The 12629-nt window shown below is 36.9% G+C and overlaps 1 protein-coding gene across 1 annotated transcript; it reads right to left on the minus strand.

The window, feature by feature from the left end:
• Nucleotides 1–3554: 3554 nt before the first annotated feature.
• LOC120002547 (probable aspartic protease At2g35615) lies at nucleotides 3555–4844 on the minus strand. The gene has a single exon (XM_038851313.1). The coding sequence runs from the start codon at nucleotides 4842–4844 to the stop codon at nucleotides 3555–3557; it is 1290 nt and encodes a 429-aa protein (XP_038707241.1).
• Between the last annotated feature and the right edge of the window lie 7785 nt (nucleotides 4845–12629).

Here is a 12629-nt window from a genome sequence, read left to right on the forward strand (position 1 = left end):
ATAAACAATTAGAAATAAAATATTTAATGTAATCAATTATATTATTCAGTACAACACCCATGGAGAATAAAGAAAGCACTGGAGAAACTTCGAATCATATGTCGCGAATGATCTCCATGATTCGTCTCTCCCTTACAGGGCTGACGTGTCAATTTTTTTTGAAGTGTAAATTGTAATTTTACATATGTAGGGAGTGTAAATTGTAATTTTTGGATGTATTCTTCAAATATGAGGATAGGGAGTGTTATAGAGAGACTATTGAGAATGCTCTAACCTATCTATTTGAAGGGGAAACAATAAAAAAAAAATCTCACATTGAAAAATATGGGAGTGAACACTAATTAATAAGTGGGAATAAGCTAATGGGTAAATAAGACGGGCTTGGATATGGATCCAACCCACGGGCGTAAGGGAGTGAGTAAAGAGGAGGAGGTATGGATTTTAAATTTGGATCGACCCATTAAATCCAACCCAGCCTATAAAAACCCCTCTACCCCAACACTCACTACACAGTTCTCACAAACTCTCTTCTCTCTAAAAATGATCTCTCTCTAATATTCTTTGGATAGAGAAAAAGGTGTTCTTGTGGAGCTTCGAGCTAACCTGTAGGTTCGAGTTACCTACACGACCGAGTCGAGCTGTTGTATCCCAGAGGAGTCTAGCCAAGAGAAACCTGGTGTACCTGTTCTGAATCAAAGAACTACAGAGGGCTCGAATTTTCTTGAAGAGAGCAAAATACGCATGCCTCAGTCCACTACGATCGATTTCTTTTCTTGTATTTTTGCTATTATTTTGTACTCTTGCACCAACACAAGGAACTAGGCAAGGACAAAACAAATTGCATAATCTGTTTTACCTTCTTTTCTTTTTTTTTTGGTGGGAATTTAGCTGTTGATGTAATCAATGTAGCTGGCTTTATGCACTTAAACGGTGGAACAATTTCCTTATGTATGCAAATAGGTTTTCACTCAAGATCTCCTCTTGGGAGTGATAAGACATTATTATAGAACAATATCGGGGTTATCACTATCACTTGCTCCGATACCTTCGTTCGGACAGGCATCAATTCGAGGGTTTGGCCGACCGTATCTTTGACGGGTCATTATGGGGTAGTTCAGCTAATGTGTTCGATCTTTAACTGTGATTGAATATTAGTCACGATCGAGCCTCTATATATTAATTTCTGAAATACGTGTAAATAGTATTTTTCACAAATTATATCTTGCGATGGAAGTTGGAATTCATTTGGAGTTTGTTTGCGATCATGTTGGATATATATACTGCCTGCCTTTTGAGTTACACATTAGCAGAGACCCAATCACACTCATTGATGAGAATTTCAAGCTAGAAATATTCATTGTTTTCAACATAATTAGCCAAAATACTTCATTTGTTATATCACTCAACTCAATTATTATCAAGTACATATATGAGATTCATAAAAGTAGTGGCATGGTACCTGGTTGTATGTATATATATATAGAGGAATTCTCCTATAAGTACACAAAGTATGTATATATATATATAGAGAAATATTCATTGTCCCAAAATTTTTGCTACCACTCCGAATATCAACTTATTAGTAACTGTTGATGTTGTAGGAACTAAGCGATAGGAAAATATGGGTTCTAGTGAGGTTTTCAATTGAGAAATTAATGAAAACAACGGGTCCAAGGCCAACCATACCTTGAATACCAAAATTTGATTTGTGTATGTAATTTTTTTTTACTACATCCAAACACTACTCCACGAAAATCAATTACTTCATTGTTAGTTGTAGATTGTGTCATTACCTAGCATTCATGTTGTATATGAACCATCCCTTGTAAGGATGGTTGTATTCGCAGGAGTCTAAGTACCCACTCCATTTTTCGCGTAGAGCCTCACAAAATTCCGAGCCATAAGGAATGGTATCATAGATGGTGGACTTTAGCGGATTAAAGAACTTTCCATTTTTATGGTGGTTTCTATTAGAAGAAGCACATTGTGTCCATATAAGGTTACTTCCTCTATATATATATAGAGAGAAATCATTAATCTCTAACCAAATTTTTTATGTGAAAAGGATAAAAAAAAATATTTATGATATATATTGTTTAAAATACATGTCTTGTTTCTTGCTTAGACCATTGTCGTCATCAGTCACAGCTGGGTGCTCTTGTTATTGCAACAGATTGCTCCAAGAGAATCTAAGCAATTTGAATGATACGGCAACTCGGCACTATTTGTTTTACTTTCTTGGTTCCACATTTTTATCATGAGTAATATTATTTTATTATTAGTCGTCATTTTTGAAGTTATTTTTAATTACTTATAAAAAAAGATGATTATTAGTTGTCAATTCAATTGTTTATTAATCAATGTAGGTGGGTTTTTATGCCCCAAAACGGCAGAGTTTTGTTATGTACCCACATATGTTTTCAATAACGTCATGATAATGAAATATATTTAATAATATTAAAAAAAATCAATTGTAATTTAGTAGACCCACATCTAGCAAAAAGTAAAAACTTTGGTGCACAAAACTCTCGTCTCTAAATTACACCATCACTGGGTCATATGTTCGTCTGTTAATAATTAGATGTAGAGGTGTACATCGGTTAGAATCCGGCCTGACCCATTGCTTTTCAGGCTTGAACGATTATTATTTATATGTAGAAATGCCAAAACGATCCCCAAGATATAAAGATATAACAGATTACTGTTCAAAGTTTACAAGATTACTGTTCAAAGTCTACATTTTTTGGCCTAGTAACACTCGAGATTTTTATTTCCTGAAAAAAAATGTGTTTCTAATTGGAATTGAATATTGGACATGTAGATGCCTAACCCAGCCGAGACTTGACAGTTGTTAGAAATAAAAATGGCATCCTACGATTTTTATAATAACACTAATATAAGGACATTGCACAAACACTCCCAGCTGCTAATCTTGTCCGTCGGTTAAGCCAAAGCCAAAGCCGGTTTAGATCCTCTCTCTTGTTCCATTAGACGAGTCCTTAATTCCTTCGCCATGATGGTGTTTCCAAATGTGTTGGCTAATCATTAGATTTTGAGGATCTGGGCGCTCCGCAGTTCGTTTAAAATTATAAAGTCTACAATTTGAATCCAATGGTTTGAAATGTGTGTCATATCACACGACATTTTTGTTTTTACATTTTTAAAACTTGTCTGATTTTTTTCTTCATCATTGGATTTGAATTGTAAACTCTAAGGAATTGCGTTCATGTTGGATATACCGCCTATTGAATTACACAGTAACAGGGTAACAGAGACCCAGTTAATGAAGTTGATGACAATTTCAAGCTATTAATATTCATTGTTTCGACATAATTATAGCAAAATATTTCACTTATTATATCACTAATCAATGATCATCAAGTACAGACATGAGATTAAGAAAATTAGTGACATGATAACAGGTTGTATTTATAGGTAAATACTTTACAAGCCGTACTCATCTTCTTATTATGACGAGTTCGAAGCGGTAATTACCTTTCTTTTAGACTTAACATAGTTGCATTGAAGGAGATAAGAGTTCCAAGACGCTACAATCAAAATGTGCTGCAATCTGCTTCAGCGAAAGAGACTTGGTTATTTCGGAGGTCAATCTCCACTTGTAAGTTCACTTGTGCCAAACTCCCGAGAATCGAAATATGATCATTTGGGACTATTGTCATGCAAATCAAATTATCTTCATACGTTGTAAATGTGTGTTCATGTTTTAAATGAAGGTCTGCGCCGCTAAAATGGAAGACCATTTCTGGAAGGTCATCAAGGTTTATGGATTGGAGTTCGTAGCACAAATTAAATTGTTCTGGTGGATTTACTACTGGGCTACCACCAATCACATCTTGAACGAGAGCTTTGAGATCGTTGTAAAGACTTGTATGTAAGATTGTAAGAGTTGTTCCGGAATCTATCATGACGTTACTTGGGAGTTGATTTCTACTTGTTCCCTTTTCTCCTATGCCAACACTTTCAAGCTTGACATAGTAATGATCAAGGGGATCTTTGGGTACAAGTTGAGTTGAGACAACTCCTGTCCCAGAAATTTTTGCTCCCACTCCAAATCTCAACTTATTAGCAAGTGTTGATGTTATAGGAACTAAACAATAGGAAAATATGGGCTCTATTGAGGTTTTCAATTGAGAAATTAATGACAAAAACCCTGGTCCAAGGCCAACAATACCTTGAATAGCAAAATTTGCATGATGTATGTAATTTTTTTCACTACATCCAAACACTACTCCATGAAAATCAATTACTTCATTGCTAGTTTTATTTAAGTAGACTGTGTCATTACCTAGTATTCCTGTTGTATATGAACCATCCATGTAAGTATGGTTGTATTCGCAGGAGTTCAAGAACCCACTCCACTTTTTGCGCAGCGCCTCACAAAATTCTGAGCCATAAAGAACGGTATCATAGGTGGTCGACTTTAGCGTATTAAAGAACTTTCCATTTTTATGCTGGTTTCTATTAGAAGAAGCACATTGTGTCCATATAAGGTTACTTCCTGTGTCTGCAATAGCAAGAAATCCAACAGGTGGGGAACCAATATAAATCTTCATGATATAGTCACCTTCAATTTCAGTGAGCGATGACATAACTTTATTATCATTGATATGCATAGATGAGTGAAAGAAGTTGGCTCTATTAAGGGAACGCAGTGCGGCCTTCTTCATAAGCTCCGACTGAGTGACAGAAGGATTGTAAAGTGGAGATAATGGTGAATCACGGTGAATAAGATCGATGCTGAAATAAGTTTCTTTCTGGAAAGTTAGGGATTGACTAAAGGCTTTGGACAAAGAAAGAATAAGAATCAAGATCAAATGAGGCATTGTTAAGTAATGGGAAAGCCAAATAAAAGAACGGAGGATATGTTTTTTCGTTTGTGCTACAAGCCATATATATAGTAAAGTTGGTGATATTCAATTTGCAGGAGAAAATCATTAATCTCTAATGAAATTGTTTATGTGAAAAGAATAAAAAAAAAAATTATGAGCTATATCGTTTAAAATGCATGTCTTGTTTCTTGCTTAACTAGATCATTGGAGTCATCAACCACGGTTGGGTGCTCTTGTCATTGCATCAAATTGCTCAAAGAGAATCTAAGGAATAGCAAGGCAATTCGGCACTATTTGTTTTACTTTCTTGGTTCCGAATATTTCTTATATTCCTTCCGTCTCAATTTGTTTGTCATCCTTTAAAAATTCAACTTTTTAAGGAGACATGATTTAACACAATTAACTGCACAAGATAAACATGTTATTCCAAATTTGTCCTTATTTATGGCGGTACTTTTTTTTCTTGAAACAAAGGGTAATTAAAGTTACAAGGGTAATTTTGACATACAACAACAAAATTATTAATTAATGCAGAAAAGTGACACTAATTTTAGGATAACTCGAAATAGAAAGAATGACTAACAAAGTGACACATAAGAACTGATTGCAAGTTTCCGTCATGGTTTGTGTGTCGCTAATCAATATTTTTGGGCGTAGTAATACCCGAGACCAAGACGGTCGTTACAATAAAAAATGGCATCATACGATTTTTATACCAACACAAACACTCACAGCTGCCAATCTTGTCCGCCGGTTAAGCCAAAGCCAAAGACGGTTTAGATCCTCTCCCTTGTTCCATTACAGCCAAGCCTAGGATACGAGTCCTTAATTCCTTCGCCATGATGGTGTTTCCAACTGTATTGGTCAATGATTTTATCACTTGCAACAATATCATTTTGATGGTTCATGGATGATCTTTTTCACGAATTTGTTGGGCCATGGATATCATTTTGAATACAACAATACCATTTTATTATCTCTTTTAATGGGTAGCTCGGGGCATGAGATATGATTGGCCTCCATGTTGACTCTAAACATAGACCACACTTAAAAACCACACTCACAACTACACCAATAAGCAACCAATTTAACCCCCACAATCCCCTCCCCTCTCTCCGCTACCTGTAGCACAGTATCTATTCCCTCCACCATGTCAGCCTACTTTTCCTCAATCACCTTAACAATACATGTCTCTCAATACATTTTGTTGTTCTCGACAAAAACTCATCATATTTACAAGTACTCTTAGGGATGAGCATGCCTAGCTTTTTAGCTGGAGGTACAGTGGAAGAATCTTTATGAAGTATTCATCTAAAAATTTATTTAAAATAGCAGAAGGTGACTTTGTTGCCATTGTTACAAGGAAGAGTACTCGAAGAGATCAAATTTTTGGTGGCAACATCTTACACTTGGTTTCTTCTCTACTGCTGCATTTGCTCCTTTCTTATCCCCTCGTTGGGCCCATTTGATTACGACATTCATATGAGGTTACATGATGGGCCGGGCTTCACTGGCACGACTTAATTTAGTCAATATAAGATTTGGGCCTTTAGATGCCCAAAAAAAAAATTGTGGGCTTCTGATTATTCGCTGCGAGGTTGCAACTGTTTTTTTTTCTCTCTCTATTTGTCTACGGGTTCTTTCAATTGCTTCCACCTCGATCATTAGCTGCTTTTTCTTCATTGGAGGGATCTAAAGGTGCCCACCGTAAAAAGGATAATCTGTCAGCTCTATTTGTGAACAGAATCACAATGCGGACAGGTTCTCTAACCAAAGAGACCGGGGATCGCAGGGAGGAGATTTTGGTTATGGAGGGAATAAACCATGGAATAGGCAGTCATCGTTTGGTAGTGGGGGAGGTCCAGGCAGGTCCTCCCATCCCCAGGCATTCCCTTACAGGGCGGAGAGTATGCAAATTCCATGAGAATGGGAAAGGATCTTCATGTGATTAGGTGCACAAACAATTGAGGGTAGGAATTTTGAGCAGTTAAATCTGTACAGTAGTTCTATTTATAGTTGCCTTTTAGATAATTAAAGCTTTTGTAAAACCTTGTGCAGCCTGCTTAGCAGCTCAAACTTGTTATCCATCTCCCATCCTATTACGGATCCGGGACTCTGAGTCGGCTCTCAAATTCATTGATAATTTGAGAGTGTCAAATCTCCACCATTAAATTAATCTAAAGGCTATATACATCAGCCAAGCAGCCTCTCCAAATTTACTTTTCCCTCCCAAAGCTTTTTCACAAAAATTAAAGGGGCATTTCTCCCTCTAAAAGTCAGGACGAACAATGATATTTGTGGATTTCTCAAACGGAACAGGATACTTCTCACCATTGATTTGGCTTCTTTCCAAGAAAACTAGAGTTGGATAGGAGATGTGGTTGTGTGTTCATCGTCGGATTAATTGAATGGTCGGGATTAGATAATTTGAGACTCTCAAATTACATATGAATTTGAGAGCCCCCAAATCCTCATATTACTCACTATTTGGTTTATTTTTCTTCCTATTAACATATTCCTGAAAAATTAGATCGTGAAATGATAGATGAAATTTTTTTTTTGTTCTTATGACAAGTTTTGAACCCAACAAGCCTCATGACTGGCTTCATATTTATCCCTTTTTGTACACGGTATATAATTTGAAATTAGGTTCCATTCTCAATGGAAAATAAATAAGAAGGGTAAAAGAGTATTATCATTATCATCAAATTTTCTCCCGTGAAACATATATGGGTGGGTTTAGTCAACCGATTGTGAGTATTTTGACAACAATCAATTGAGAATTGTTAAATACACATAATTTTTTATTAAATATACACAATATTTCAATCAATCATTTCACAAAAATTAATAAAAGATTAAAATAATCAAAGAATGATGTGATGGCATCGGAATTAGTATTTTTCTTCTTTTTAATAAAAGTATGGGTATTTAAACTAAAATACTACTAATTATCATTTTTTATAAATATACAAGCATAGTTCATAAAAATATTACTTAGCAAAAACAATGGACATGTTTGAACATATCTCCTAATAAATTGACTTCAATTTTATTAAAAAGAACGTTATATATATATATATATATATATATATATATATATATATATATATATGATGTCAATAAGATATGATACATATGATTTAATTACCTTATGTAAATTTATTTAAGCACAATAACACATGTTACATTACTAATCTTCTACCATAATGGTTTTAGGAGGAAACCTAGAACGAATATGATGCATGTATGCATCAAGTTATTCCATATATGATAAAACCCATGCAGTTGCGCACTCATACTTGAAGTAATTCCACTAACGCATAATGGTAGGCATTGGATAACCCCCAGCTAAGGAAACCTGGACGTAGTGATTATTATTAATGTGTCCGATAGCCATAGCAACATGTTGATACTGTAGTGGAGGAGTTGATCGCAGTGGTAAATATGTGAAACTGATACGGGACTACGAAGAGGATTCGCAATCTCGTATCTAAGATAGAAGAGAAATTACGAACAACTGGGTTGACAAGAAAAGTAACTTGATTTTGTCGAAGAAATCCTCTGGATACAGAACTCACCACCGAATGATTCGACACAAAGTCAAGGATCTAGTGACGAATGGATTCGATACAGAAACACCACGAGTTCACGCTCACTATCTAGCCTAATCGTTGATACAGAAGCACCACAACGATAAAACTAGGGTTTTAGAAGTTTTTCACAACCAAGGAAAAGAAAGCCTCTCAATTTTATTAAGCACCAGAATTCTAAATCCCATACAAACTAGGGCCTTTAAATAGTTGCGAAATAAATCCCCACACATTAGGTTTAGGAAAACCTATTAAAAAAAACAACAAAAATACCAAAATTCGTGCTAGCTAAAAAAAAGGAAACAAACTCGAAATAAAATAGGACGCAACATGACAAAGTCAATCGTAGGCTGATTTGGCTCGAGCTACCAGAGTTTGTCTCGAGCTAAAACACATAGTTCTCACATGAGCTGCTACTGACGCAAATTTGTTATGGATCCGACGTCCGCGTCATTCTCCTCCACTTGAAAAAAAAAACTCGTCCTCGAGTTATGATTTGACTAAAAAGAGTTGTCTTCTCCATGATACTCAAAGAGAGTCGATCCTTTGAAGTCTTCGAGTCCGTTGGTTGAATTTGTATTCTTCCATCCCAAAGAAACAAATATTTCGAATAACACAATCTGTTCAATATACTCACGAACTCAACAAATTCCATAAAATTTGGATGACCCAAATTTGTAGTTCTCAACATCAACTCCTTGACAATATCTAATATTGAGGCGCTAATAATGAAATTAGAATCCTCAATCCCAATAAAATCAACATGTTGCACCTCACACTTTGTTGCCAATTTTATAGAATTTTGAGACTGGTGAATAATATGGTCTTCAATTGAACCTGCATCTTCAATCACAACAATTTTGTCATTATGGTGCAAAAGTTCTTCTCTAACTTCTTCTTCCGAATACTCTGCATAAGCCGTCTCCTCCCCCTCTAGGATAGTAACCACTCGTCGATTTGGGCAACTCGACGGAATATGCCCAAATCCTTGGCACTTGAAACACTTCCTTCCCTCCGGCTTATTGATAGGCCTTTGGAAAGTCTTAGAGGAATTAGCTTGTTCTCTTAGGACCTCCACCTTTTTAGAAGTACTTGGAGGTGTAGTGTTGCTAGAAGAACTCGTTGTCGATCTAGAATTGGATGGTTTATAAGGTGTTTGATATCCGGGTTTGTGACCCCTTTGTTTTTCTATCTTAATAGCCAACCTCTTCACCTCAATGTATGTCCAATAAGGTTGAAGTACCACCGCATCTGCAATCTCGACCCTCAACCCCTTCAAATACCTCCCAATAGTTTGCTCATCTGGTTCGGATATGTCACACTTGAGCATGAGATGATCAAACTCCCTTGTAAACTCTGCCACAGACTTCTCCCTTTGCCTCAAGTCATACAACTGCAAATAATTGTTGTGCATGTATTCTTCACTCAAGAACACTCGTTTCATAACACTCTTCATCTTTTCCCATGTCCGGATTCGCTCCTTGCCTTGCCTACGACGATCTCTCTTCACATTCTTCCACCAAATTGAGGCATAACCTTTCAATCGGATGGCCACAATTTTTACTTTCTTCTCTTCGGCATACTCTTTGTAGTCAAATATGCGCTCCACTGTATGCAACCAATCAAGGAAGGAATCACAGTCAAGCCTTCCATCAAATTCGGGAAGCTCAATTTTTACGTTATCAAAATCCTTCCGCCTACGATCGTAATCAAAATCAGGATCGGGTTCGTCAAAATCCTCCTCTTCGCTAGAAGAATTTTCAAACCCCCTTCGTGGCCCCCTAGGCCGAAACCTAGCCGGTCGTTCCTCATCAAATTGGGGTTGTTGGTTCACTCGTCCCATTGGTCGTGGAACCGGCCCGCGGGCTGTCCTCAACGCGGCCAACTCCCTCCGTAATTCTTCAATCTCAGCTCTCAAGGCAGCTTCGTTATTGCCTTGCGCCTCATGTACATCATTCCTTGGATTAGCGGCTGCATCGTCCTTCTTGTCTTCGGCCATGGTTCTTTGTTCTATGCGAACAAGTCTCTTACTATTAGCTTCTCTTCTCCACATAAACAACCTGAACAGCTTCGATACCATGATGATACGGGACTACGAAGAGGATTCGCAATCTCGTATCTAAGATAGAAGAGAAATTACGAACAACTGGGTTGACAAGAAAAGTAACTTGATTTCGTCGAAGAAATCCTTCGGATACATAACTCACCACCGAATGATTCGACACAAAGTCAAGGATCTAGTGACGAATGGATTCGATACAGAAACACCACGAGTCCACGCTCACTATCTAGCCTAATCGTTGATACAGAAGCACCACAACGATAAAACTAGGGTTTTGGAAGTTTTTCACAATCAAGAAAGAGAAAGCCTCTCAATTTTATTAAGCACCATAATTCTACATCCCATACAAACTAGTGCCTTTAAATAATTGTGAAATAAATCCCCACACATTAGGTTTAGGAAAACCTATTAAAAAAAACAACAAAAATACCAAAATTTGTGCTAGCTAAAAAAAAGGAAACAAACTCGAAATAAAATAGGACACAACATGACAAAGTCAATCGTAGGCTGATTTGGCTCGAGCTACTAAAGTTTGCCTCGAGCTAAAACACACAGTTCTCACATGAGCTGCTACTGACGCAAATTTGTTATGGATCTGACGTCCGCGTCAGAAACTCTATACAGAACTAAGAACGTGTAGTATGACATTGTACCTTGAAGCAATCAAGAGACCCATGTTTGATATTGTCATCCAATGTTGAACTGGTGCTGCTCTATCTAATTCAAAGAAGTTTAGTGAGTTGTGAACACGATATGCATGCTCTTCACTATCAAACAGTGCAACATATTCATGCTAGAATTTGCCCAACTCATCTTCAAGTCATGGCGGACAGTATCCCATGCATGTTCGCCAAAACCAAGGCAAGCAGCTATCGCCCGAAAATCACAATTTTCATCAAGTATTACATCTTGTACAGACCCAATGTAAGAATGCAATATTGGCAAAAACTGATGAACATAAATATGTTCATGCTTAACGTTACTCGGTCTGGAACTTCTTTGTGTAGGGAGTGGTGGAGTACTATAGAGGGATGAGCAACTGTGTCTCCCTGAATGCTGAGAATGATGAAATTCGTGGTGAACGGATTCAAATGCAGAAGAATCTGTATGAGTTACTCTACCTGCCTTTTTCATCGAGGATGGGCGTCCCATTGAAATATTGTGTCTACTTTGTTGATAGGACTGAAGAAAATCATGTTCTACGAAGTCAGGTGCGATAGGATTACAATGAGTATGTATGTCTGCTTTTTTCTTCGAAGAGGGGCGTCCACGTGTATTTTTCATAACAACCGGATCTTGTACTAAAGTAGTTAAGGGTTTAATTATCTCCCTGATGTTTCACAGTAGACTGAATTTTCCTGGTCGTGAGTGACGCTTAAATTGTTCTACAAACATTTGTAGCTCAACAGTACAATCGATGTCATCGTCTCTAAAAGAAACACATGGCGATAGATCTAGTTTCTTCTAGAATGCATCGATGGAAGCAAGTGGTATAGGCTGACTATTGTTCATGTAAATTGAAAGCTCATGCGCACACAGTTATCCGTAGATTGTACGAAATTTACATCCGCAGGAGTGTGAATCTTCTCCAACGACTTTGGATTGCTCATAGTCTTTGAAAATTATATTCAACGCATCAATCGAAACAAAACCACATAATTCCCTAAATTGATCTGTGTTGAACCGACGCTGAATGATATGTCTAATTTTCTCCAAACTAACCTTGATTGATGTGACCTGAGCTTGGACGAGCTGATGAATTAAAGATACTACAAACTCAACATCTGACTATGATGATCCCAGGTATTTCTTTAACTTTGCATGCTGACTCTCGACTCTATTAGTGGTCAAGTTCCCGAAATGCAATTACTTATTTGTCCAAGCGAAGATAAACATCTCCTTATATGGTGTCAACCATACATCTTTAATGTAACTAACCACAACTGCATAGTTTTGTAGGATTACCTCTAGGTGCGACAAATTGTACACATAAGCAATCTCATTTTTTGATTCCACCAACGTATTCCAAGATGAGTAGAATGCATCCCATGATTCCTTGTCTTGAAATGATCTTTTGCAGTTCGTCAAAACACTCCTATATATGTGCCATCTACAGAGTAGTTT

The sequence above is a fragment of the Tripterygium wilfordii genome, chromosome 7, assembly GCF_013401445.1.
Source record: "Tripterygium wilfordii isolate XIE 37 chromosome 7, ASM1340144v1, whole genome shotgun sequence".
Classification (NCBI taxonomy): Eukaryota; Viridiplantae; Streptophyta; class Magnoliopsida; order Celastrales; family Celastraceae; genus Tripterygium; species Tripterygium wilfordii.

Coding starts and splice junctions, on each gene's coding strand:
- LOC120002547 (XM_038851313.1), bottom strand. CDS start 4,844: ATGCCTCATTTGATCTTGATTCTTATTCTTTCTTTGTCCAAAGCCTTT.